This window comes from Emys orbicularis, chromosome 2, assembly GCF_028017835.1.
Source record: "Emys orbicularis isolate rEmyOrb1 chromosome 2, rEmyOrb1.hap1, whole genome shotgun sequence".
NCBI classification, from domain to species: Eukaryota; Metazoa; Chordata; order Testudines; family Emydidae; genus Emys; species Emys orbicularis.
This window is the reverse complement of record NC_088684.1, coordinates 300,069,987-300,096,121: the sequence shown is the minus strand read 5'-3', so window position 1 is coordinate 300,096,121 and position 26,135 is coordinate 300,069,987. Positions and strand designations below refer to the sequence as shown.

The following is a 26,135-nucleotide window of genomic DNA, read 5'->3' as shown; positions in this document are numbered from 1 at the left end:
TAGTTCTTGTATTATGGGAATAAGTAAATAACTTTTCCTTATCCACTTTCTCAACATCACTCATGATTTTATATACCTCTATCATGTCCCCCCTTAGTCTTCTCTTTTCCAAACTGAAGAGTCCTAGCCTCTTTAATCTTTCCTCATATGGGACCCTCTCTAAACCCTTAATCATTTTAGTTGCTCTTTTCTGAACCTTTTCTAGTGCTAGAATATCTTTTTTGAAGTGAGGAGACCACATCTGTACACAGTATTCGAGATGTGGGCGTACCATGGATTTATATAAGGGCAATAATATTTTCTCAGTCTTATTCTCTATCCCCTTTTTAATGATTCCTAACATCCTGTTTGCTTTTTTGACTGCCTCTGCACACTGCGTGGACATCTTTAGAGAACTATCCACGATGACGCCAAGATCTTTTTCCTGACTCGTTGTAGCTAAATTAGCCCCCATCATGTTGTATGTATAGTTGGGGTTATTTTTTCCAATGTGCATTACTTTACATTTATCCACATTAAATTTCATTTGCCATTTTGCTGCCCAATCACTTAGTTTTGTGAGATCTTTTTGAAGTTCTTCACAATCTGCTTTGGTCTTAATTATCTTGAGTAGTTTAGTATCATCTGCAAACTTTGCCACCTCACTGTTTACCCCTTTCTCCAGATCATTTATGAATAAATTGAATAGGATAGGTCCTAGGACTGACCCTTGGGGAACACCACTAGTTACCCCTCTCCATTCTGAGAATTTACCATTAATTCCTATCCTTTCTTCCCGGGTGTTTGCCCCGAGTAGGGTTGTTAAATCTAAAGGATCCCCTGGTATCTTTCATGTGTGTCCCCACTATGAGACCCATCAGCAGTGCTGGCCCCACAGCCATTTGGGCACTCATGATCCAGCTGGTTTTCAGAATGCACCTCACCGCATTAGCCAGAATTCATGAGTTGTACAGACATTGCCCCACTTCATGCCAGAGAGGGCAGAGGCACCTGAGAATGTGCATCGGGACAGCTGCACCCTAACCGGTGCCAGGCCCCTCGCTCTGGTCCCAGTGACCCGGCCCCCGCCTGCAAGCTTGACCTGACCCTAGGGACCCTGCCCGGGCCCCACCCATGAGCTCAACCTGACCCAAAAACCCTGCCCCCGCCCCCACCTGACCCCAGTAACTCTGCCTCCCCACCCCACCTACAAGCTCATCTTGACCCCAGTGACCCTGCCCTCCCCTCCCCACTCCCCCTGCCCATGGGGCAATCTGACCCCCAGAAACTCCCCCCCACTGTAGACAGGCTCAACCTGACCCCTGTAACTCTGCCTCCCCACCCCGCCTGTGGGCTCGACCTGATCCCAGTGACCCTGCCCTGCCCATGGCTTGACCTGACCCCCAGAAACTCTCCCCCCCTTGCACGCGGGTTTGACCTGACCCCCATGCCTCTGCCCTTTGCTGCCTCGCAGGCTGACCCCAAGCGACTGAAGCGGGATTTACCTAAAGCCCTGAAGCTGCTGAAGCCAGAGGACCGGGTGCTGCTGATCGGCACGTCGGATAAGCCCTATGCAGCTGATGTGAAGACGCTGTGCAAAGCCTATGAGCGGATCCTTCTCCTCCCCCGGCCTGACTACGCATCCCGCTACGGTGAGGGGGCAGCCTGGCCCAGGCAGAGCTGGTTGTGGAGGTCAGCCAGCAGGTGCCGGTGACTGGCTGGTTCCTTCCCCTTTCACCAGTGCTTTGGGGGGCTGTAACAGGGTGCACGCTGTGCCCCGTCGGGTTTGGCCCCTCAACCGCGCTTTTTAAAAACTCAGGGACGCTCCAAGCTGGTGCAACACCCATGCTCTTTATTTAGTGTCCATTTCCCACCACCAGTTTCCCCACTATTTACAGGCTATTTACACGGCTTGGCCTCACACCAGCCTGACCAGCAACAGACTAGTAGGCTCTTTCCTCCCTCTGAGCCTGACCTTCCCCTCCTGGTCTCTGTCCTTCTGTAACAAGGCTGCCTCTGGTGGGACACTACTGAGCGTATCAATTCAGGACAAATTGCTTAGAACAGGGAAGTTACAGCCCAAAGCTGGAGTTCCTTTACTATTAAGGCACCAAACCAGCCAGACAGAGGATTTTGGTCTCACCCCACTGGCCAACCAGAAGTCATACGAGCAATTCCCTTAGACGCTCCAGTTCCCTTGTATCACCACCAGTGCCACTCGTTATGGGGACAAATGGTTATGAAAACCAATACTCCAGTAAAAGAAAAAGGTTCTCTCGATCCCAAAGGGCCAAGTCTCAGACCCAGGTCAATATACCAGTCAGTTCTTACCCACAAATCACGCTGTTGCCAATTCTTTAGAATCTAAAATCTAAAGGTTTATTCATAAAAAGAAATACAGATGAGAGTTAGAATTGGTTAAATGGAATCAATTACATACAGTAATGGCAAAGTTCTTGGGTCAGGCTTGTAGCAGTGATGGAATAAACTGCAGGCTCAAATCAAGTCTCTGGAACATCCCCAGCTGGGATGGGTCCTCAGTCCTTTGTTCAGAGCTTCAGTCTGTAGCAAAGTCCCTCCAGGGGTCAGAAGCAGGATTGAAGACAAGATGGAGGAGCTGCAGCAGCCTTTTATAGTCTCTTGCCATGTGACCTCTGCTTCCTTTGTTCCAAACACAAGCTGCCCAGCACGTGGCATGGAAAAACCTCAGAGTTCTGTCCATAGGCCTGTCCCTGCCTTGCTGAGTCACAAGGTGTATTTGTCTTCTCTCAATGGGTCAGTTGTGTAGCTGATGGTCCGTAATGGGCTAGCAAGTAGGCTAGGCAGAACTGATTCCAAACTGTCTGGGGTGTCACCCAGAAGCACAGCACAAGTTTGAAATACAGACAGTATAGAGCTAATACTTATAACTTTAAATGCAAAAATGATACATGCATACAGACAGCATAATCATAACCTTTTCATGAACACCTTACTTGACCTCCTTTGTACAAGATTTGGTGCCATTATATGACCTTGGTTACAACAATGATCTATATGGTCATAGTTCATATTAATAACATCATCCCCCCCTTCCTCCCAGCCTGTTAGCTCCTGCTAATGAGGCTGGCAGGTGCGGGCAGTTCCCAGGCAAGCACTGGCTATTTACTCAGCCCCAATCCATTCCCCTGATTGGGGCTGGGGTGGCAGGAGCTGATTAAGGGCTTTCCTAGCAGTGCCCTGCCACAGGCAGCCCCAAAACATCCTGCGGGTTTAGATTATAGAATCCCCTCCTGTCGGACATCCGTGGGCCTGACATCCATGGAGAGCAAGTGGAGCAGCCTCCAGCGTGGCTAGTCATGGGCTGCCAGGCACTGTGCCACCAGAGATGGGTGTTGATGCTAGAGAGGTTGTGGAGAATTGTTTCCAGGCAGCCTAACTTCAATACCTGGAAAGATATTAGAACAAGTTATTGATCAATTGGTTTGTGATCACCTGGCGGATAGGGGGGTTCTAAGGAACAGCCAGCATGGATTGCAAGTAGAAATCATGCCAGACCAACCTAATTTTCTTTTTCAGCAGGGTAACTGGCCAAATGGGTGGAGGGAAGCAGTGGATGTGATAGATCTTGGTTCTATTCAGACTTTTGACACAGTCCCACGTGCCACTCTCATAAGCAAACTAGGGAAGTGTGGTCTAGATGAAATTCCTATAAGGAGGGTGCACAACTGGTTGGAAGTCAGTAATCACAGAGTTATCAATGGTTGCTGTCAAACTGGGAGGCTGTATCTAGGGGTCCCGCAGAGGTCATTCCTGGGTGTGGCACTAGTTAATGTTTTCCTTAATGGCTTGGATAATGAAGAGGAGAGATGCTTATAAAATCTGCAGGTGACTCTAATCTGGGGGGGAGGGGGTTGTAAGCACTTTGGAGGACAAAATAAGAACTGAAAACAACCTTTGCAAATTAGAGAATTGGTCTGAAATCAACATGATGCAAGTCAGCTAAGTGTGTAGTACAAGGGAGTTAAAAGCAAACACACCTGCCCTGGGCAGTAGCGAGAGCCCTTTGCTAGCCTGGGAAGGAGCTGACCCCAGTGCAGGGGGGAGTGGCCTGGATTGTGCAGGTGCGGGGCAATCACCTTCAAGTCCAGGGCCCTATAGGGGACTCACTGTGGGATGGGGTTTGGACTGAGGAGGAGACTGGGATTTACCTTCTTTTATTGCTTGGCTTGACCTCTCCCCGAGCCCCCCAAAGCTGCCTGGGGATGTTGCTGCCAGGCTTCCCATTCTCCTTGCCCCACCCCCGAATTGCAGTCCCTGGGTTAACACCAGAGTGTGGGGGAAGGTGACTGCAGGATTCAGCCCCTAGTCCAGCCAAGCAGCTGGCAGTGCCCAGCTCCAGGACCCCAAGCAGCAGCAGCAGCTAGAGGAGTGGGCTGGGCGCTGCCAAGTGCTGAGCTGGGAAGGGTCTGGAGAAAACCCACTCTATACCCCTCCCCCACAGAACTCAGCCTGTTCTGCATCAGAGGGGCAGGCTGGGCCCAGCCCCATAGCGGCTGCACAGATGCCCCCTCCCCCCACCTCGGGGCTTGCCTTGCTCTGTGGTGGGGGGGAGTTTGCTACATTATGTCTTTCCCCTGCAGCCCTTCCTCCCTCGAGCTGGGTCCCCCCAGTTCCTCCCCCCCATGCCCTGTCTCTCCTCCTGTCCCCTCCCCCCCGGCACAGGCGGGTCTCTCCCAGAGCTCACCCACCATTGTCCCCTTTGCCTCCACAGTGACCTGGCAGCGCCTGATCAAGAAGCACGGTGGCACCATCACCACTGCCCTGGACGTCAGTGCCCTGGCCAAGCTCTCGGACGGCTACAGCCAGGGGCACATGGCGCGGGCCGTGCAGATGGCGCTGACCGAGCGGCGCCTCCTGCAGATGCCCAAGAAGCCGCTGCGGGCAGGCGAGTTCCTGCAGCTGCTGGCCAAGGCTGACCCCATTTACAGTGAGGAGGAGAAGACACTGCAGGTGCCTGGCTGAGCCCTGGCGATCCCAGCCCCCCACATTACTGTCACCCCTCTGGGCAGGCAGAGGGGCTCTTCCCCCAGTCCTGCCCCAGCCTGGTCCCTGCCCTCCACGTTACTGTCACCCCTTGGGGCAGGCACAGGGGGGCCCTTCCCTCCAGCCCCACACCCCAGCCTGATCCCTGCCCCCCACATTACTGTCACCCCTTGGGGCAGGCACAGGGGGGCCCTTCCCTCTAGCCCCATACCCCAGCCTGTTCCCTGCCCCCCATGTTACTGTCACCACTAGGGGCTGACTCAGGCTCACCCTGCCATCCCCCCAACCCGGGGTGTTCTCTGCGATGCAGCATCAGCTCTGCGCTGACCTCCCCCACTCCTTTGCACCCTCTTGGCAGGACTGGTACGTGAAGACGCCACTGGGTAAGAAGCGACTCAAGGCAACGCAGGAGAGCGCAGACAGGAAGGAGGGAAAGGGGAAGGACAAGAAAGGAAAGAAGGGGAAGAAATAGTGCTGGCTGAGGGGCCCTGCACATCCCTCCCCGGGCTTTATGCTCTGGGGCCCTTGGGGCAGGGCAGCCCCATAAAGTCAATTTATTCTTCATCCCGCCCGTCTGTGCAGAAAGATGGGAGTGAGCCGGGGGAGTGCAAGTGCGCATGTGGGGCAAACCTGGGGGGGTATCTGTGCATGTGTCTGTGTTTGTGCACATGTGTGTGCATGTGGGGTGAGCCTGGGGCATTGTGCATGCATGTGGTGTGTGTTTGTGCACGTGTGTACATGTATGCATGTACTGGGTGCATGTGGGGGGTTGTGCATGCATGTGGGGTGTGTGTGTGTGTGTGTGTGCATGTAGGGGCATGTATGCATGTACCCTGGGGAGGATGAGCAAGAGCGGTGCATGTGGGGTGAGACAGAGCCAAGAACTACACCTGGAATGGCAACCGGGAGCATGGTGGGGGTCTGCCCAGCTCCAGTCTGAGGGGGCCCGTGGTCTGGGTCACTGCCCTCATGCAGCCCTGAGAGGGAACAAGCCCCCTGCCCCTGAGCCCAGGCAGCTCTGAGCTGTGCACCCAGATGCCTCTACTCCAGAGAATGGGGGGCAGCCCCTCCCTCTAGGGTTCTGGGCCCCTCTGCTCAGCTCCCATCCACTGAACCCTGCATGCAGCTCTGGGTCCCCAGTCCCTGAGAAGAGGGTGCCCCCACCCCTATAGGGAGCTGGGGACGGACACACATGCACACGGGACACCATGCTTCTCTCTTCCCCCTCCCCTCAGACCTTGCACTCAACTCTGGGGCTCTCAGTTCTCACATAGAGGGAGCTCCAGGAGCTGTGTAGCTGCCTGAGGGTGTCACAGTGTGTGGGGACAGGCTGCAGAGCCCCAAGAAGGGAGAGGAGCTTAGTGTAGCCCTGGGGGTCTGACTGGACCATGGGATGTGAGTGACTGAGCAAAGGGGAAGAACGCCAGGCGCTGCTGGTTACTGGACGGTGCCACTGGGAGGTGGTGGGCGCTGCATTGCTCCAGCAATTTAAATTGGATAAAGCCCGGGGTAGCTCTGTATTTGCAGGAAGTAGGGGGGCGGGGGCCTCTTCTGGCCAGATTCCTGCCATGGTGGCTCGGCTGGTTCGCAGCACATTCTCTGCAGGGCGGCAACTCACTTGTGCGTCTGGCTCGGCATCTAGGTCACTGCCAGCGCTTAACAGAGAATGAACAGTAGGGATGGAGCAAGGCAGAGACAAGGTGTCTCCTAGGTTGCATGGGAGCTCCCAGTGGGGCTGTGTCTCTGTCCGCTACATTCTCACTGGCCATTTGCAGTGGTTCCGAACTTCCACAGGCCAGTTCCCCTTGCGCTGGGATTCTCCAGCCAGGAGAGTGGCCCAGAAGGGCATTTTTTCCCATTATTATTATTTTAAAGTTTGGGCAAAATCAGTTCATCCTATTTAGAGTTAAGTGGGGCACGAAAGGTACTTCTGCATGTTCCAGTCAGAAGTGGGCTCGGGAACTCTCGGACGTCTGGCTGTAGGAGCTCTGACTCAGCTGGGCTTGTAGAACTCCTTGAACCTTTGGAGACAAGCCAGCTTTGAGAGAGTCAGTTCAGTAATTGCCAGGTTCATACTTGCCTTAGCAGAGCTTTCTGGTTTGGTTTCTGAAAGACCAGGTCAGGGAGGGAATATCTTTTATTGAACCAACTTCTGTTGGTGAGAGAGACGAGCTTTCAAGCTACACCGAGCTGCAAGGTTAAAATGCTGCATCCGCGCAGCCGCACTGACACAGCTGTGCGGCTGCAGTGCTTAAGGGCATGTCTACACATACAGCGATGCAGCGCGTCTGGTGAAGACGCTCGATGCCGACGGGAGAGAGTGCTGCTGTCAGTATAATAAAGCCACCTCTGTGAGCAGCGGTAGCTGTGTCGGTAGGAGAAGCTCTCCCCCCAACAGCGCTGTGCACACCGGGGTTCTGTCAGTGTAACTTACGTTGCTTGGGGGATGGTTTTTTCACACCCCGAGCGACATAAGTGGTAGTGTAGACATAGCCTAAGTGAAGAGGCTCCTATGCCGACGGGAAAGCTTCTCCCATCGGTGTAGTTAATCCACCTCCCCGAGAGGCGGTAGCTGTGTCAGCAGGAGAAGGTCTCCAGACTTTTCACACCCCTGAGCGACATAGTTACACTGACCTAGGTCTGCAGTGCAGACCTGGCCTCAGAGCACACAGCTCAGTGCAAGGTGGAACAGATTGTTTAGCACAAGTAGTTAACACATCTTTCAAGGGACCATGCAAGGTGAAGGTGCTTTGAAGCAAAATCTTTTCTGTTGCTTTATTTAGAGTGATTCCCAGTGGCTGCTGTTCCCCTCTCACGATGGCTGGAGCTGCTTGAACAGCTTGTGGTGTCCCAGCTAAAGGTGCCATGAGCCCAGGAGAGCCTGACAGCTCAGCGGGGTGTGTGAGCTGCCAGGCAGCAGAGCAGAGAGCCCAAGCTAGCTCCTAGATGCTTCACAGGGGCCAGCTCCCATTCCCACCTTCTTACTTTGGAACAAACTCACAAGAGAAATACATGCAAAAAACAGTGTTCCTGCCTCGTGAGGCTGCAGAGCCAGCCTGGCCCGGCCAAGCCAGGGAGCCACACGGCCCACCTGGGGTGCCCTCCTTGGGAGCACGTCTCTGACTGGGGGAGCATTGGCAGCTGCATCTCTCTCACCCCGAAACAGGTCTGTGTTCTGGTGTGACTTAATCAAACGGAAAAGCTCTTTAAAACCCTGGTGGTTTCCATAGGAACCTCTCCCCTCTGAAGCAGCTGGAGAGAACTGGTTTCCTCCCTTTTCTGGGGGCTGGATTTGGATACTGCACAGAAATGGGCTGGCCCCTCCCTGCTCCTGGGCAGGCCTCTGGGACCATGGGGCTTAGAGTGGAGTGTAGGGTTCCCAGAGGGGTCTCCCGAGAGCCCCATAGTGAGAGTGTGTCCCTTCCCTGCCTTTGGAAAGAGACTGCAATGGACAGTCCCCACGTTCCCTGCTCCCCACTCCTGCCCAGTCCCATGGCCCTAAGTGAGGTCTATTCACTGCAGTGCCCCAGCCAAGTCTTGCCCTAGTATTTCCTCCTCCCCCCCCGGTTCTCTCTGGGCTCCTCCAGGGTCATCACTACTCTGCTGCTCTATATCCCAGGTGCCATGTACAGAGGGTAAAGGAGAGCAGGCTTAACCTGGCCCTGGCATCGCCCCCAACTCCTGTCTCAGATGCACCCCCCTGCTCGCTGCTCCTGCATTGCACCACATTCCAGTGAGCTCTGGGCCAGGCTGGCTCTGCTCTGCGGTGCACATTTCCGGGTGCTGTGGGCATGGCTCCTCCGTCCCTGCACCCACTGCCCAGGGGCACAGGGAAAGAGTCCGCACTGCCCTGTGCTAGCCAGGGAGAGCAAGCAGTCAGGGGCCTGCCCCCTGCCCAAAGTGACCCTGGAGATGAGTGCCAGCAGCGGAGGATAAACAAACTCTGGTGGTGGGTGCTGCCAAGAGCGCTATTTATAAAGGCTGAGTCAGGCCTGTGCCTGACCCAACCAGCCAGCCCTGAGCAGCCTGCATCCGGGAGCAGCCCACCAAGGACACGCCACTGATCCAGGAGCTCTGGGGCTGCAGCAGCAGCAGCCAACTGTCCCTTTATAAAGCCAAGACTCACCCTGTGCGTCTCCCCGTGACGGGCTACAGCTGCCCCTTCAGCTCTGCACTGCAGCCGGACGAGAATCTGGTGGGCAGGTGCACGCAACCAGGCACATGGAACAAGGCCTGACGGCCCCAACGCCCGGGGGCCGGGGATTCCGCAGCAGCCGCATGGAGCCGATCGAGTGCCGAGATGTGTTGGTGCAGAATGCGCTCTTCACCGGGGACCTGGAGGCGGTGCGGAAGCATTTCACTGAGAGCGCTGCCGTCAACCTCATCATTGAATCCAAGGGTGACGAGCTGCGGTGGACCAGCCGGAAACTCGGTGAGAGCGAGCACCTGGGGGACAGAGTGCTTGGTGGGTGGAGGCTGGGGGGTGAGAGGTAGTGCTAGGGCGGAGTGCTAAATGGATGGAAGTACGGGGGGCCACGGGGGGAGAGGAAGTGCTGGGGGGGGGGTGTCAAGGGGAAGGGAGTCCAGGCGGATGTGTGTTGGGGGCAGAGGGAGCGCCAGAGGGTGATGAGGGAGTGCTGGGGGATGGGGAGGGAGCACTAGGGTGTTTTATATCCAACCCAGGTCCCCATCCCAGTCTCTAGGGCTACGTCCACACTGCAGACTAGGGGCGTGACTCCGCTTGTGTGCACATACACCCCTAGCTCTCCACGAGCTAGCGCCAGTAGTGTAGCGCCGTGGCCATGGTAGCGCAGGCCCGGCTGAGCTGTGCCAAGAACATGCCCAGTGGTTTCAGGCGGGTTTATATTCTGCACAGCTCAGCGGCGGCTGCACTGCTGTTGGTCCTTAGGCCAGCCTGGTGGTAGGGTGCCCAGCGTTTCCAGTGCTGTTGCGCTGGGATAGGGTGACCAGACAGCAAGTGTGAAAAATCGGGAGGGGGTGGGGAGTTGTGACGAACTGGGACTGTTCTTAATGTGGTCTTTGAATGCTGAGTGGGGAGTGTGGCTAGGACGGTCTGCATTGGGGGATGGGAGACTGCCCTTGAGGGAAGATACCTGAGCATGTAACCTGAGAACCCAGGAGGGGGCTGGGGCCAGGTGACACCTCTGCCCGGGAAACTGGACAAAGGCTGGGGGAGGAGCCGGGGAGAGACGCTGGAGGGAGTTGGAGTTTCAGGAGCTGGCTGGTGTAATGGAGGGGAGCCCAGACGGGGCTCTGACCCCCCAATGGGGCTGTGGTGCCACTGGGACCCCTAGATGGACCTAACTGGGGGGGGGGGGTCCTGTTGTCTGTACCTGCAAGGCCTGTCTTGGACCGTGTTCCTGTCGTCTAAATAAACCTTCTGCTTTACTGGCTGGCTGAGAGTCATGGTGAATCGCAGGAAGCCGGGGTGCAGGGCCTTGTCTCCCCCCACACTCCGTGACAGGGGTAATAGGACCCTATATAAGAAAAAGACCCAAAAAATCAGGACTGTCCCTATAAAATCGGGACAGCTGGTCACCCTGCACTGGGAGCGGAGTTCACCCGAGGGTAGCACAAGTTCCTGGTGAGGGAGCATAGGCGCCGCTCAGCAGCCATGGGGCTGGCCGGGGCTGCTGCTCTCGTGGCCCTGGGGCTGGCAGCTGTTCAGTGGGGCTGTGGGCCGATCAGCTGTGGAGCGGGCTGCCCCACCCTTCAACTGCTCAGTGGGGCTGCCCCGCCACTGGCTCCTCTCTGACCCGTCCCTCCCTCACTGCCCGTAAGGCAGTAGGGGGCAGAAAAGAGGGGGGCTTTGGGGGAGGGGGCAGAGTGGGGGTGGGGCTGGTTTGGGGCACCCACTGGCAAAATGAAAAGTCAGCACCTATGGGAGAGGGAGTTAATAGAACATATGTAGGGCCCTACCAAATTCCCAGTCCATTTTGGTCAATTTCACGGTCATAGGATTTTAAAAATCATAAATGTCATGATTTCAGCCATTTAAAGCTGAAATTTCAGTGTTGTAATTGTAGGGATTCTGACCCAAAAGGGGGTTGTGGGGGGGGGGGGTCGCAAGGTAATCGTGGGGGGTGCGTGCAGTACTGCTACCCTTACTTCTGCGCTGCCGTCAGAGCTGGGCAGCTGGAGAGCGGCGGCTGCTGGCCGGGAGCCCAGCTCTGAAGGCAGAGCTGCCGCCAGCAGCAGCGCAGAAGTCAGGATGGCCTGGTATGGTATTGCCACTCTTACTTCTGCGCTGCTGCCGTCAGAGCTGGGCCCTCAGTCAGCAGCCACCACTCTCCGGCTGCCCAGCTCTGAAGTCAGTGCAGAAGTAAAGGTGGCAATACCGTGACCCCCCTAAAATAACCTTGAGACCACCCCCCCCGCAACTTCCTTTTGGGTCAGGACCCCCAATTTGAGAAACGCTGGTCTCCCCGGTGAAATCTGCAAACAAAAGACCAGATTTCATGGGTCGTGATGCGTTTTTCATGGCCGGGAATTTGGTAGGGCCCTAAACATACGTGTTCCTGGGCAATATTCAGATACCCCTGCTGGGATGTAGGCAGGAAACTCTTGGGGCTTTGGATGTACCTCTGCCATGCCTGCTGGGTGACAAAGAGGAAGTGTTCGCTGGGGTGACTCAGAATAAAGCGGTGATGAAGTCGTCTGATGGATTCACAGCGTCTGTGCTATGCCCCAGCCTTTAAGCAGTTTCCAGTGTTACCTGAATGCTAGGGCACCCCACCTTTACCTTTCATGGGCTCAAGCTGTAACCGGGCGAATTTAGGCACCCCCACCCTTACGCCACTCAGACCCTCCCCACTCCCAGCTGTGTTCCTGGCCCTGGCCCCAGCTTCAGTGCGGCTCTGCTCCCGCCCCCAACCTCGGCCCCTGGCCACAGCCTCGCTCTCAGCCACAGCCTCACTCCTAGCTGTGACCCCAGCCCCTTACCCCTGTCCACCACCCCCCAGCTGCGGCCCCACCCCTGGCCCCGGGGTGTGTGTGTGGACAGCGGTAAGGAGGGACACGACCCTCAAAAGTTTGGGGACCTCTGCCTTAACCGCTATTTATTAACAATCCCCAAAACAGAAGGCACACGCTAAGCCTACAGTGCTCACCACTCCCAATAAGGCAGATGAGCTTTTCTCGCTGGCCGGTCAGGATCAGGTCATCTGGGGGACTCCAGCTTCTGCACGGTGTCATTGGCAGGGTGTTGAGGTCTGGCAGCTCTGACGCTGGGGCCTGGAGCTGGTTCCCAAGAACTTCCCTTTGGACCCCAGTTTATATAGTGACACTTGAGTCCTGCTTAGCTGCACCTTAACCAATCATTTTAAACTAAAGTGCTACAAAATAATTATTTGAACAATCCTAACATATTGTGAAACAATTATTTAACCAATCAGAGCCCACCACCTTAGTTGATTTACCTCTTGCAAAATTAGTTATGCAACAGACAGAAACCATCAAAGAACCCAACCGAAACCATATATCTCAACAATAGAGCAGTAGGGACCATAAAGGCCAAACAACAGAGAAGTATAGATTTCACACCCACGACTATTGATAAGTGGTTTCTTGCCAGACAGAATGCCATCAAATGAAGTTTTCTTTAACCATTTTAAGAGCTAGATTATTATCGGGTGACGGTGGGTGCTATTAGGACAGGATCGCCTTCTTAACAGCCCGATATGACATTTTTTGTAATGTAATTTAGATGGAATGTGAGGATGTGACTTCCTGCTTTTTAGCTCATGGCTACTGCTGTCCTAATATGGCTGCAGACAAAGGCCTCAGATCTTACACCAGTGGTTCTCAAACTTTTGTACTGGTGACCCCTTTCACACAGCAAGCCTCTGAGTGCGACCCCCCCACCCTTGTAAATTAAAAACACATTTTTTTTATATTAAACACTATTATAAATGCTGGAGGCAAGCGGGGTTTGGGGTGGAGGGTGACAGCTCGCAACCCCCATGTAATAACCTCGTGACCCCCTGAAGGGTCACGACCCCCAGTTTGAGAACCCCTGGTGTAACCCCTTCAGTGGGCCAGAGCCCACCTGTTCCCAAGGACAGATCATGTATTCTCAAGGACTCCGCGACTGACCCTTTGCGTTCCAACAACCCTCGTTTCTCTCCGTGGCTCTCACCAATGAGGCCAGTCGAAATCAGATGACTGAGAGAGGCTTTTCCTTCTTAGGGAGCATTACAATCTGTGAGGCAAGGCAGTCTGTTCGAAACTAGGGAGCATTTATTAGTCACCTGTCTGGGGGGGTTTGGGGCAGGGCGAGGGTGTCACTGGTTCTATCTTGGGGACATTGGGGCAGGGCAGGGGGTGTTGCTGGTGCTGTCTGGGGGGGTTGGGGCAGGGCAGGGGGTGTCACTGGTACTGTCTGGGTTGGGGCAGGGCAGGGGGTGTCGCTGATGCTGTCTGGGGTGTTCAGGCAGGGCAGGGGGTGTCACTGGTATTGTGTAGGGGTGAGGCAGGGCAGGGGGCAATGCTGGTGCTGTCTGGGGGGTTGGGGTAGGGCAGGGGGTGTCACTGGTGCTGTCTAGGGGGTGTTGGGGCAAGTCAGGGGGTGTCATTGGTGCTGTCTGGGGGGGGTTGGGGCAGGGGGTGTTGCTGACCCTGTCTGGGGGGGGTTGGGGCAGGGGGTGTTGCTGGTGCTGTCTGGGGGGGGTTGGAGCAGAGCAGGGGGTGTCGCTGGTGCTGTCTGGGGGATGTTGGGGCAGGGCAGGTGGTGGTGCTGGTGTTGTCTGGGGTGGGGGGTTGGGATGCTGTATTAATTTAACTTGAATATATGGACCAAAGGTGTTAATATAACTAGGTCACCATTCAACATTAAACAGTTTCAGATGAGGTTTGGGCTTTAATATTCAGAGTCTTCTGCCGGCTCAGTGCCATGGCAAAGGCGTGGGTGGTGCCTGCACCCCAAGTTTGGGGAGGCTAGATCCCTGCCTCTTCCCCCGAGGCCCTGCCCCCAACTCCGCCTACTCCGCCCTCCCGCTCTCACTGCCTGGCCCCGAACCCCGGCCAGTGCCCGGAGCAGCCCTGAACCCTGGCTGGCCCAGAGCAGCCCGGGGGAGCCCCAGCTGGGGCTGAGCCTTGAGCCTGGGCCCCCAGAGGAGCTCTGAGCCCTGCTGCGGCCTGGCACCAGGGCGCCGGTGCGGAGCATTAGCGGAGGTTTGGGAGACTTAGCCTCCCCCAGCCTCCATTGCCCGCCGCCCATGGGCAAAGGTGCCATGAACATGCTTTGATCCTTTTGTTAAGGATGTGGGAAAGGAGGACAAATCAGCTGAAGCATTTGCATTGTATTGAGTAAGGCGTTCGGGCCTGGGCCACACCACACGCAGGGCAGCTTGCATCAGCCTAGTCGTGCATATATCTCCCCCCGATGTGGGTGCCCGGCATGCCACCCTAGTGACATCGCCTCCCCAAGTGGCTCTGAGCTACCGTCCATGTCCTTAGGGCAACGCAGCACGAGTGGAGATGCTGTGATGGACCCTTGCTGTCCTCCAGCAGCTGTCCCACAATGCCCTGCATTGACCACTGTGGTCACCCCGGGACCTCCACTGCCCAGGGCTTGCGGAGACTGGGAGCACAGGCGCCAGGGGGGTGCTTGACCCCCGGCTCTGACCCGGGCCCTGCCCCCACCCCACCCCTTCCCCCAAGGCCCCGCCTCTTCCCGCCCAGTTCTGTCCCCTCCCCTCCCTGCTGCTTCCCCCTGAGCCGCATCCTCCTCCCCCTCCCTCCCTCCCAGCCTCCTGCACGCCGCAAAACAGCTGTTCACAGTGTGCAGGAGGCGTGGGGAGGGAGGGGGAGGCTGATCAAAACAGCTGATCCACAGGGCCTGCCAGTGGGGGAGGTGGGGGGGAGCTGATAGGGGGCAGCACCCACCATTTTTTCCCCGTGAGTGCTCCAGCCCCAGAGCCAGCGCCTATGACCAGAAGCCCCCCTCCCTTTCTGAGTGTTTGACATGCCTTGTCCTGATTGCCTGTCTTGGCGAGCACACTATTGCTGGGTGCAGCTGAGAGAGCGAATCCCCTTCCCACGGCACCTGGCCGTGCCCCAAGGGCGAGCCCCACCCACGGGCAGCTCCAGGGTGGGACTCAGTGTGGCCTGGGGATCCCCCCACTGCACGAGCTCCAAGCCCAGCAGGTTTCCTCGGACGCCTGGTCCTGGTGGAGCTGCAGGGAGAGCTGGGGGCAGGGGAGCAGTGTGGTGGGGGGCTGAGAGAAGGAGGGGCTGATCTCCTGTGGGAGAGGTTTTGGTGGGGAGAGGCAGGGGTGGGCACTGTGGCTGTGTGTGCGTTTGTCCCCCTCACAGCCCTTCTCCCGCTGCAGGACTGTGGTCGCTGACCTACGAGCAGGAGCTCACCGCGCCGCTCCACATCACGGCTGGGCGCGGCTACTTGGACTGCCTCAGGCACCTGCTGCTGAGGGGCGCTGCCGTGGACTTCGCACCTGGCGGTAAGACCGCTCTGCACGAGGCCTGCGCGGCGGCCAGAACGGACTGTGCGCGCCTGCTGCTCTCCTTCGGGGCTGACCCCAAGACTGTCTCTGAGGCTGGCTACCAGCCCCTGCACCTCTGCAAGAGCCCAGCCTCCATCCAGTGAGTTTCCTCCGGGGGGGCCCGCACACCCCAACCCGCCTGTGCACGCACACGCAGGGCCTGTTAGCAGCCCCGCCACAGGGCCAGGCGCCAGCCCAGGGCTGAGTGTCTGGGTGCCACAGCCCATGGGGGAGAGGCCTGCTTTTGCCCCAGCAGCTGGGGCTGCCCAGGCCTGTCTGTACAGCACAGCACAGTGCAGTCCCAAAGCCAGAGCGGCTTGTTGCTGAGCATGGGGCTGGCTCAGATGGGTGGGTCACTGCCTCCCCAGCCAGCAGGGCTCATGTGCCCACAACCCCAGCAGGAGGCGAGTGAGGCCCAGCCAGCATGCATTGCACTGGCAAAGCCCAGGCCATGTCACAGGTGGTCAGGTAGGAGCAGACCATCCACAGGCGGGGCAGACCGAGGCACAGAGTGATGGACGTGCCCCAGGCCACACAGCAAGTCCGGGGCAAAGCTGGGATAGAACCCAGGAGTCCTGCTGCCCGGTCCCTTGTCCTGTTTGTTGGAACCCACTGGTCTGAGTACAGGGCCCCTGGAGCCTGGGATGCCAGGGCCCAACCACTGGGATTGTGGGAGAGGTGTGGGCACAACGGAGTGTCAGCATAGGGTGGATGAATGGCAGAATTGAGTGATGTTCATGGGTGACTGAGGGGCTAGTAGCCAGGTAGGTAGGTGGGGGCAGGGCAGGCGGGTCTGGGGTTAACTGGAGGTTGGGGGGGGAATGGTGGGCGGTGAGGGGAATGGTTGGGGGGGTGGGTTAAGGGATGCCTAGGGGATTAGCAGGCAGGGGCGGCTCCAGGCACCAGCGTAGCAAGCGCGTGCCTGGGGCGGCAAGCCGTGGGGGGCGGCCTGCCGGTCGCTGTGAGGGTGGCAGGCAGGCGGCTTTCGGCGGCGTGCCTGCAGGAGGTCCGCTGGTCCCGTAGCTTCGGCAGCAATTCGGCGGCGGGGATGCCGATGCCGCGGCACCGGCGGACCTCCTGCAGGCATGCCGCTGAATCCGCGTTACCAGTGGACTGCCCGCAGGTGTGCCGCCGAAAGCCGCCTGCCTGCTGTGCTTGGGGCGGCAAAAAACATAGAGCCGCCCCTGCTAGCAGGCAGGGGGTGGGTGGATGGGGGATGGCGGGGGGAAGGGGGGCTAGGAGGCAGGCGGTGGGTGGATGGGGGACAGGGTGGGGAGGGGGGCTAGCGGGCAGTCGGTAGGTGGATGGGGAGTGGGGGGGGGCTAGCAGGCAGGCGGTGGGTGGCTGGAGATGGCGGGGGGAAGGGAGGCTAGCGGGCAGGTGGTAGGTGGATGGGACAGCAGATGGGGGCTAGGGGGCAGTGGGTAGTGGGGGGGGGGGATAGTGGGTAGGCAGTAGGTGGATGGGGGTGGGGAGGGAGATTAGCGGGCAGGCGGTAGGTAGATGGGGACGGAGGGTGGGGATGGGGGCTAGCGGGCAGGCGGTGGGTGGATGGTGGGGGGAAGGGGGTGCTAGCAGGCAGGGGATGGGTGGATGGAGGTTGGTGGGTGGAGCTAGCAGTCAGGCGGTAGGTGGATGGGGGACAGGGTGGGGAGGGGGGCTAGCGGGCAGGCGGTGGGTGGATGGTGGGGGGAAGGGGGTGCTAGCAGGCAGGGGGTGGGTGGATGGGGGATGGCGGGGGGAAGGGGGGCTAGGAGGCAGGCGGTGGGTGGATGGCGGGAGGAAGGGGGGCTAGCAGGCAGGTGGCAGGTGGATGGGGGACAGGGTGGGGAGGGGGGCTAGCGGGCAGTCGGTAGATGGATGAGGAGTGGGGGGGGCTAGCAGGCAGGCAGTGGGTGGCTGGAGATGGCGGGGGGAAGAGGGGCTAGCGGGCAGGTGGTAGGTGGATGGGACAGCAGATGGGGCCTAGGGGGCAGTGGGTAGTTGGGGGGGGGGGAGGGATAGTGGGTAGGCGGTAGGTGGATGGGGGTGGGGAGGGAGATTAGCGGGCAGGCGGTGGGTGGATGGTGGGGGGAAGGGGGTGCTAGCAGGCAGGGGATGGGTGGATGGGGGATGGCGGGGGCAAGGGGGGCTAGGAGGCAGGCGGTGGGTGGATGGCGGGAGGAAGGGGGGCTAGCAGGCAGGCGGTGGGTGGATGGAGGTTGGTGGGTGGAACTAGCGGGCAGGCGGTGGGTGGATGGATGGGGGATGGCGGGGGGAAGCGGGGGGGGGGCTAGCGGACAGGTGGGAGGTGGATGGGACAGCAGATGGGGGTTAGGGGGCAGTGGGTAGTTGGGGGGGATAGTGGGTAGGTGTTGGGCAGAGGAGGGAGAAACACATGGCTGAGGGGTCCCACGCCCTGCAGGTGTGCGCAGCTGCTGCTGCAATATGGTGCCAGCGTGAACAGCGAGACGGAGGAGGAAGAGGACACAGCGCTGCACGTGGCAGCACGGCACGGCCTGGAAGAGCACGTCCAGCTGTACCTGCGCCATGGAGCGGGGCTGGAGGCCAAGAACGAGGAGGGTCAGACCCCCCTGAATGCCGCCTGCGCCCAGGCGCACCCACCCCAGGACATGGAGCGCTACTATCGCGTCTGCCAGCAGCTGGTGCAGAGCGGTGCCAACGTCGATGCTGCGGACCAGGACCAGCAGCGCCCGCTGCACCAGGCCTGCAAGAACGCCAGCGCCCATGTGGTGGAGCTGCTGCTGGCCCACGGCGCCAGTGTCAACATCATGAGCTACAGCGGCAACACAGCCATGCACAACATCTTGCAGGTGGCGGCCTACAAGCTGGGGCACCGGCCAGAGCTCGTGGTACGGGCGCTGCTTAACCATGGCTCCATACGCATCTGGCCTGGGGCCCTCATCAAGGTGTGGAGCTGCCTGGGGCAGCAGCAGGATGGGTGCTGCGTGAGAGGGGTGTGTGAACGGGGTCCCCTCCAGGAGGCATTCCCTCCCCTGCCGTCAGGGCCCCCTCCCCTTGTCGAGGTCTTGTTCCCGGCCAGCTCAAGGGCTTGAGTTCCCTCTTGCTGCCCAGCAATTGGGGTCCTGTAGCGAAGTCAAAGACTCGCTGGCGCGGCGCCTCCTGCTGGTCGTCTTGGGAATTAGCTCTCCAACCTCCGGAGCGCCCTCTGTAGGCTGGTGTCTCGCCTGCCGCTGGCCCCGTGTCCCTCCCGGACCCTGGTGCCCTTTACCTCAGGGTTCCGCCCCCACAGTACCCCCACGCTCTGGGTCTCCCCTCCCAGGGGAACCCCCAACCCTCTATCCTCACCTTGCCTCCGTGGCTACTGCCAGTCGTCATCTAGCCCCCGCTCACTGGGGCAGACTGCAGTCTGTCATGGCCACTCATCATCAGCAAGGGGGTAGGACCTGCTGCCTCTGTCTATCCCCAGGCTATACCCCTGCAGCCCCCGTACCTGTTTAGGCCTTCACCAAGGCCTCAGCCTGGGGAGTTGCCAGGCTGGAGCTTCCCAGCTCCTCTTGCCCTTTTCCCCAGCACTGCTCTGTCCAGTACCCTGCCCCCAGGCAGCCGGGCCCTTCTCCCTCCAAGGCAGGAGGGAGACTGTTTGCCTGGTGGCCCGGCAGCTCTTTTAGAGGGCCAGCCTGGCCCTGATTGGCTGCCTTTTAACCCCTGTTCTCCAGGAGTGGGGCAGCCACCCCACTACAGGTCCCCAGACCCCAGGCGCCAGCATTTGGGTTCCTTTCCCTGGCTGGGCTGCTGATTGAGGGGCCCAGCTGTGTCCCTTTAATGGCCATATTTAGGTATCTACCGGGGCAGGGCACCGCTGCCCCCTGCTGAGGTTACTAGGGCCTGGGGGGCTGTGAGGGCGGGAGCTCCCAGCCCTGGCGTTGTGAGCAGTGGGGACTTGGCTGGGAAAGAGAACGTGAGCCTGTCTCTCTGGCACTGGCCTTTGGAGATGCTCTTCGTCCGTGGGCCATCGTCCCCTGGCTCGAGTTGGTTAGTCCTGGTGCAGTCAGGCCGGCCAGTCATTCTTCAGGAGGGGGTGTGGGCTGAGTGGGCCCAGGCTGAGGTGGGGCAGGGCACAGGGGGTGCATGAGAAAGGCCATGCTCCGGAGAACCTGTGCTCTTAGACCAGGGCCATGGAGGGCAGGACAAAGTGGCAGGAACTCACGCTCAGCCCCTGGTCACACCAGCTGGGGCTCCCTTCCTTGCCAATGGCCCTGAGGGTGGCAGCCTCCGCTCTGAGGGCTTTGTCCTGCAGGGGTGGGGCGGGGGCTAGGTGTGAGGAGAGGCCAGCTGCAGGCAGCATGTCCAGGTGCTGGCCATATGCAACTTCCTGGCTCTGCCCCCTCTGCAGGGAGCGTGCAGGCTTTCCCAGTGCCTGGGGCTCATCCCAGAGCGTGCTGGGCTGGAGGGGCAGCGTGGAAGCTGTCTGCCGGGGAGTGTGGCACCATGAGCTAGACCTCTGTCACCTCCAAGCTGGGTCAGTGCAATGTGCACCTGAGATCAGCTAGGACGGGCACTGCAGTGGATACAGAACGTGTCGGCTGCCTGGCGAGCAGTGTCCTACCAGGAACGCCCATGGGGCGCCCTGAACAGCCTATGACCTGCCCCCTCCCTTGCCACGCTGCCTGGCTGTGATGGGGATTGGGCAGCGCAGGAAGGGGGCAGCATGCCAGGGTGTGGGGCAGGGGTTGTGGCATGCCCAGACCTACAGAGATTGACGTGTGTGGGGAGAACAGGTGACGTGGGGGTAGGCACGGTCTGGGGGGGCTGCAGAGGGAGGTGTATCGAGGGGGGATCCACGTGGAGTGATATTTCCCCCTAGGGGTCTCTTGCCTTCCCTGTGTGCTGAGCACACAGCCCTGCCACCAAGCTCCATTAATCTCCAGGCCCCACGAGGTGCTGTCCCGCCTTGGTGAAATTGGCCTGTCTCTTCGGCACTGGCCTTAGGCGGTGCTCTCCTTGCGTGGGGCATTGTCCCCAGCTCCTGCCGCCTCCTCTGTGCGAGACACCAGCAAGCAAAGGGTTAACTATCTTCCTTAATTCCCGAGCAGTGCAATAATTACCCAGCCTGGAGATTTGCAGATTGCTCTCCCCTTTGGGAAAATACAGGAAAATCAACAATTAACACTAATTAATCTCCTATTAACACCAGATAATGAGGCTCACTCGTGCAGCTGGAATAGGCTCTGACAGCTACTGATGGCCTGGGCCATGGGGAGTGGGAGTCAGGGGATGGGGAGGGAATCCACCCACACGCAGCCCTCCTGCTGCCATAACAACCCGCAGGCCTGCAACCCTCAGGCACGGCCCACCCCATCACGTGCGACGTGGGCATGGCCCATCACAGACTGGGAAAAGACACAGGTTACAGGACTTGCCCAGGATCACAGGGCAGCAGAAGCAGAGCAGGGAATCCGGTGCCTGGTGCGTGAGACCAGCCTTCTCCCGTCCCCTCCCCTGCTGCAGGTGTTGCGCTACTGCTGCTCCTCGCCTCGCACCATCGAGGTGCTGATCAACAGCTATGACCGTGTGCGGGTCACTGACGAGTGGGCAGAGGCTGTCCCAGCTGAGATCATGCAGGTAAGAGAACCAAGAGTCTTCAGGGACCTGGGGCTTCACCCCACAGTGCCTGGCTGACCGGGCAGGTCCCAGAAGCACCCTCTGAAGGTTTGAGGGGGCAGGGAAGGTGCTGGGCAGAAGCTCTGCAGTGAAACAGGGAGAGACAGAAATCGAACGGCTGTAGGGATAAGGCTGTGACCTTTGTGCTAACAGAGCTCCTTGTTCAGTGTTGGTGGAAAGTGTCTGCCCCTGATTTGTTGCCATTGTCACAGGACATGGGGTAGGGGCACCAGCCCGCTGTCATGGAGGAAACGTGGCCCATGCTGACCTCTCTCTTCTCTCCTGACAGAAGCACCCGGATTTCTACGAGTCGCTCTTCTCCCTGGGGCAGAGGCCCCGCTCCCTGCAGCACCTGGCCCGCTGTGCACTCAGGAGCTACCTGGAGGGCCGGCTGCTGCAGGTCTTGCCTGAGCTGCACCTGCCATCTTCCCTGCACCAGTTCCTGCTGCTCAGCTTCGAGGACATTCTCTACTAGGGGCCTGGAGCCTGGATTGAGCCACCTCTAAATCCTTTTCTTTCTTTGCTTTGAAGTCTTGTGCCCTGCCCTGCCTGTGACCGCTCTGCTCTGCCCAGCCCAGGTCAGCTTTGCCCTCCCCACTCACACCAGCCAAAGCCAGCCCTTCTGTGCCCATGCCACCCCATACCCGCCATTCCCACCTGTGCCAGGTCTGCCCTTTGTTCTCCCAGCCGAGACACCCGCTGCCCGCACCAACCCGGCCCATCCCATGCCCGCAGGCTCTATTGCTGTAGCCTGTGGTGGGGCCCTGCCTTTCGTGGGGCCATTTCGCTGGCCCTGCTTTCTATTATGGAATAAATCCTGGTGTTTGTATGCCCTGGTTGGCATGTGTCCTTCCTTGTCGCACTGGGGGCTGCCGTCTGACCTGCCCCGTGCTGGCTCTGGCTCTGCAGAACACGTGGTGCAGGCACGGCCACAGAGGGACGCTGGGGCCACAGCTGCAGGCTGCGGCCTCCCCCTCCCTCAGTAGCTTTTCTGGGCTGTAGTTAGCACTGAGGTGTGGCAGATCCAGCTTGGAGTTCAGCTTGACAGATTCACAGCTGCCTCCGTTTCCTGTTCTTCATGATGAATCATGTTCCCTGCACCCTGCTGCCACTTGCCACCAGCTCCTCCCAGGACTGCGTCAGATGGGACCAAGGCCTTTGTAGACCAAGATTTGTGAAGGGCCCAAGTGACACAGTGGCTGATGGAGCCTGCTTGTGCAGGCAGCTGTGGCCCTCCCCGCAGAGCCAGCCATACGTAGTGGCCCTTGGTGAAGCCTGGCTGGTGCCGGAGAAGTGATGTTAATTGAATCCAGGGAGGAACGGGGGGTGTTTTGCTGGGGTGGGGGGTTTCTGCTCAAAAGCTCTTCCGTTCTTGGTTACGTTGGAAGTGTGGCCGTTTGTGTTGTGCAGCCGGGAGCCCAGTCGCTCATTCCTCTTGCTGTCTGCTCCAGGAGGGTGCATGGCTCCGCCTTAGCTTGTGCCGCTGCGAGAGGTATGCAGCAGAGGCAGCAGGATCGCATGTCTATGTTCCTGAGCCAAGATTAATTATAGCACCCTTGGCAGCTCTGCTAGAATTGTCTGGGACTTGCTTGCTGGATGAGTATTCCAAGTGCTCCAAAATCTGTATGCTAGCTTGGATCAGCATGACATTTTTTGTGCTTCATGGGGATGCAGGGTGGGATTAGTGATCCAAATTTGGGGTCATTTGAGCAAGGAGCTCCTGAGATACAACCCCACAAAATCATCTGGTTCTTATAAAGTCATTTTCCTGGGGCTCAAACGGTCATTCTGATCCTCCCTTAACTGATCTCAGCTCTTGGGATTTATATCTGCTAGTGCAGGGCACCTTCTGTCCCCTGGGGATGCAATATTGGAAAAGTTACTCGAGGTAAACGTGGTTGCTTCTTGTCAGCTTGAGCTAATGACATGTCAGAGAGTGAAATGCACATGTCTAGTGAGACACGTGCATCTCTTAGCAGCCATAGGCTTTGCTGGTATTGGCTGTCAGAGTATCTGCATGGCTCAAGGTGACGTGCTATGGCTGCCCAAGCAGACTCTGTTTTTACCTTAGAATTAGTGGCAGGGAAACTAGCATTAACTAGTCAGAGGGAAGATGAAAGATGCTACTGGGTAGTTAGAAAAACATAAACGTGACTCATACTCTTCACATGTTTCTTGAACAATAAGTGATCAAAGGCAAGCAAATGGCTGGGTCATTTGGTCCAGGGATTCCTGATACACATGAGCGACTCAAAGCTCCAAATGCTCGTAACGGTTTTGGTGCAGAGCTAGAGAGTGTGGAGGAGCTGGGAAGTTGCAGGGTGTGGGGTTCTGTCCCTTTGCCAATCTTCACCCCTGGGGCTGAGGCAGGGCCAGCTCACCTGCACACAACCACCCTTGTTAGCGCAAGGCACAGTCATACATTACACTGCTCTACAGCCAAAATGCTTCTGAAATAAATGTAGTCAAACTTTACTAATTCTGGGTCACTGAGAACGAAAATGATGCTTAAAATTGTTGATTGGCTCTAGTTTTCAAGATATGCTATTGGGTCAGTATATATGACCCTTGACTTGGGAATGGCGGAGGATAAGTGAGTTATAAAGGGAAGGGATCTCAATTTAAACCAGAAATGACTAAAATACATCTTTGACTGGATCTATGAATAAATCTATGACTGGGTTTGGACAGTACTTGCTTTTTAGGCAAAACAATGAATGATGCAATCTGAAGCTGGTATTGCGTCATACATGATATGAATTGCATCATGTTATTCCTAGAAGTCATGGATGATGCAATCATAACGAAGCTTACATCACTTTGCTGAACAAATTGCCCTATATCAGCTCTAGAAATCATACAGTGTCGTGCTCTCTTATTTGTCAGTGTTTGATTTTGCAAAGGGACACATTTCTGTTTAGCCAAAGTGAGCAGAGATGCCTCGTACTTGTGTGAACAGTGCAGATAACTTCTGCTATGTTTGTGGTGAAGTGACTTTTGCATCACAAAAGCGCAGTATAACCACTATGGTTAAGAAAGCCTATCACCTTTATTTTGGCTGCAAAATTGGAGATCAGGACAAGAGGTGGGCCCCACACATATGCTGCAACACTTGTGCAACAAATCTTCGCCAGTGGTTGGACAGGAAAAGGAAATCTATGCCTTCTGCAGTGCCAATGATTTGGAGAGAGCCAACAGATCATACCAGCAATTGTTACTTCTGCATGGTGCCTCCAGTTGGGAAAGGTGTGTCAAAGAAGAAAAAGTGGACTGTGCATTATCCAAACATGCCATCAGCTATACGCCCAGTACCCCACGGAGAAGGACTGCCGGTTCCTGATGCACCAGAATCATTCTCACTTGAGTCAGACGATGAAACTTCTGGTCCTGAACCATCAGTGTCACAGGACCCACATTTTCTCCCATCCTCCTCCTCTGAACCACACCTCATAACACAAGGTGAACTGAATGACCTTGTCAGGGATTTGGAACTACCCAAGAGTAAGGCAGAGCTGTTGGGCTCCAGACTACAGCAGTGGAATCTCCTGGCAGGTGATGTTAGGGTTTCCATGTTCCGTGACCGTCAAAAGGATCTTGTCCCATTCTTCTTCATGGAATGTGATCTTGTAGCCTGCAACAACATCAATGGTGTGATGGCAGCGCTCAACATCGTTCACGATCCAGATGAGTGGAGACTGTTCATTGATTCATCGAAGACGAGTCTTAAAGCTGTTTTACTGCATAATGGCAATGTCTTGCCATCAATTCCAGTTGGTCATGCAGTCCATATGAAGGAAACCTATGACAACATGAAACAACTTTTGAGGTGCATAAACTATGACCAACATCAGTGGCAGCTTTGTGGCGATTTGAAGGTTGTTGCTCTCTTGCTTGGTCTGCAGACTGGATACACAAAGTACTGCTGTTTTCTCTGCGAATGGAATAGTCGTGCAAGAGATTCCCACTACATCAAGAAAGATTGGCCACTCCGACAGTCATTGGAGCCTGGGAGGAAAAGTGTTCAGCATCCACCACTTGTTGAATCAAGGAAGATTTTGTTACCACCCTTACACATCAGGCTGGGTCTGATGAAGAACTTTGTCAAGGCCATTGACAAAACACAAGCAGCTTTCAAGTACCTCCGTGGAAAATTTCCAAGGTTAAGTGAAGCTAAGATAAAGGAAGGTGTCTTTGTTGGTCCTCAGATTTGTTAACTTCTTCGAGATGATGCATTTGACCATGCACTGCGTGGCAAGGAAAAGATGGCATGGAAAGCCTTTCAGTTAGTGGCAATAAATTTTCTCGGAAACAACAAGGCAGATAACTACAGGTTGTTGGTGGAAAACCTCCTCAAGGCATACAAAAGCCTTGGTTGCAACATGTCACTAAAGATACATTTTTTGCACTCATCTAGATTTTTTTCCACCGAACTGCAGAGCAGTGAGCGACGAGCACGGCGAGCGATTTCACCAGGACATTGCAACAATGGAGAAACACTATCGGGGCAAATGGAGCCCATCAATGCTTGCAGACTATTGCTGGACAGTGACAAGAGATGCTCCATTTAATGAATACAAGAGACAAGCCAAGAAGCGCCGAGTAGACACTGAATAGGACTAAACTATGTACATAATAGTTTTTTGCCTTTTGTTTCATAATACATTTTATTTATATAACCCTTTTGCTGATTTTTAAAGTGTTACATAAACAGGACAGGTGAAATATTATCATGTAAAGCAACCATAAACACATGAAAAGACCTAGGTTTACAATTTAGGATTAAAACTCTATCTACACAATATACATAGACATAAAATGTAAAAACTTAAATATCTTAGAAACAGTAGCCAATCGGTTGTTTTAATTGTCATATTTGAATTCAGCACATCAAAATACATAATAAATAGCACATTTTATCTCTGAAGCAGACGACTTCTCAAAAATTGTAGACCAGTGTTATGCTTTTGAAACCCAGGTCAATGACTA

General features: G+C 56.6%; 2 protein-coding genes across 2 annotated transcripts in view; both read left to right on the top strand.

Annotated features, from left to right (window-relative positions):
* Positions 1-5,476, top strand: part of IQCA1L (IQ motif containing with AAA domain 1 like) — a 50,926-nt gene extending 45,450 nt beyond the window's left edge. Inside the window, exons 16-18 of the mRNA XM_065398527.1 lie at positions 1,454-1,631; positions 4,733-4,971; positions 5,363-5,476. Of these exons, the coding sequence (XP_065254599.1) occupies positions 1,454-1,631; positions 4,733-4,971; positions 5,363-5,476 (531 nt within the window). The remainder of the gene's footprint in view (positions 1-1,453; positions 1,632-4,732; positions 4,972-5,362) is intronic.
* A 2,260-nt stretch (positions 5,477-7,736) lies between these two features.
* ASB10 (ankyrin repeat and SOCS box containing 10) lies at positions 7,737-21,624 on the top strand. Its single transcript, XM_065398526.1, is given in 7 exon segments — positions 7,737-7,743; positions 9,030-9,212; positions 9,215-9,436; positions 15,357-15,624; positions 17,929-18,433; positions 20,997-21,110; positions 21,439-21,624. Coding segments are annotated over 7 exon segments (1,485 nt in total).
* Positions 21,625-26,135: the final 4,511 nt, after the last annotated feature.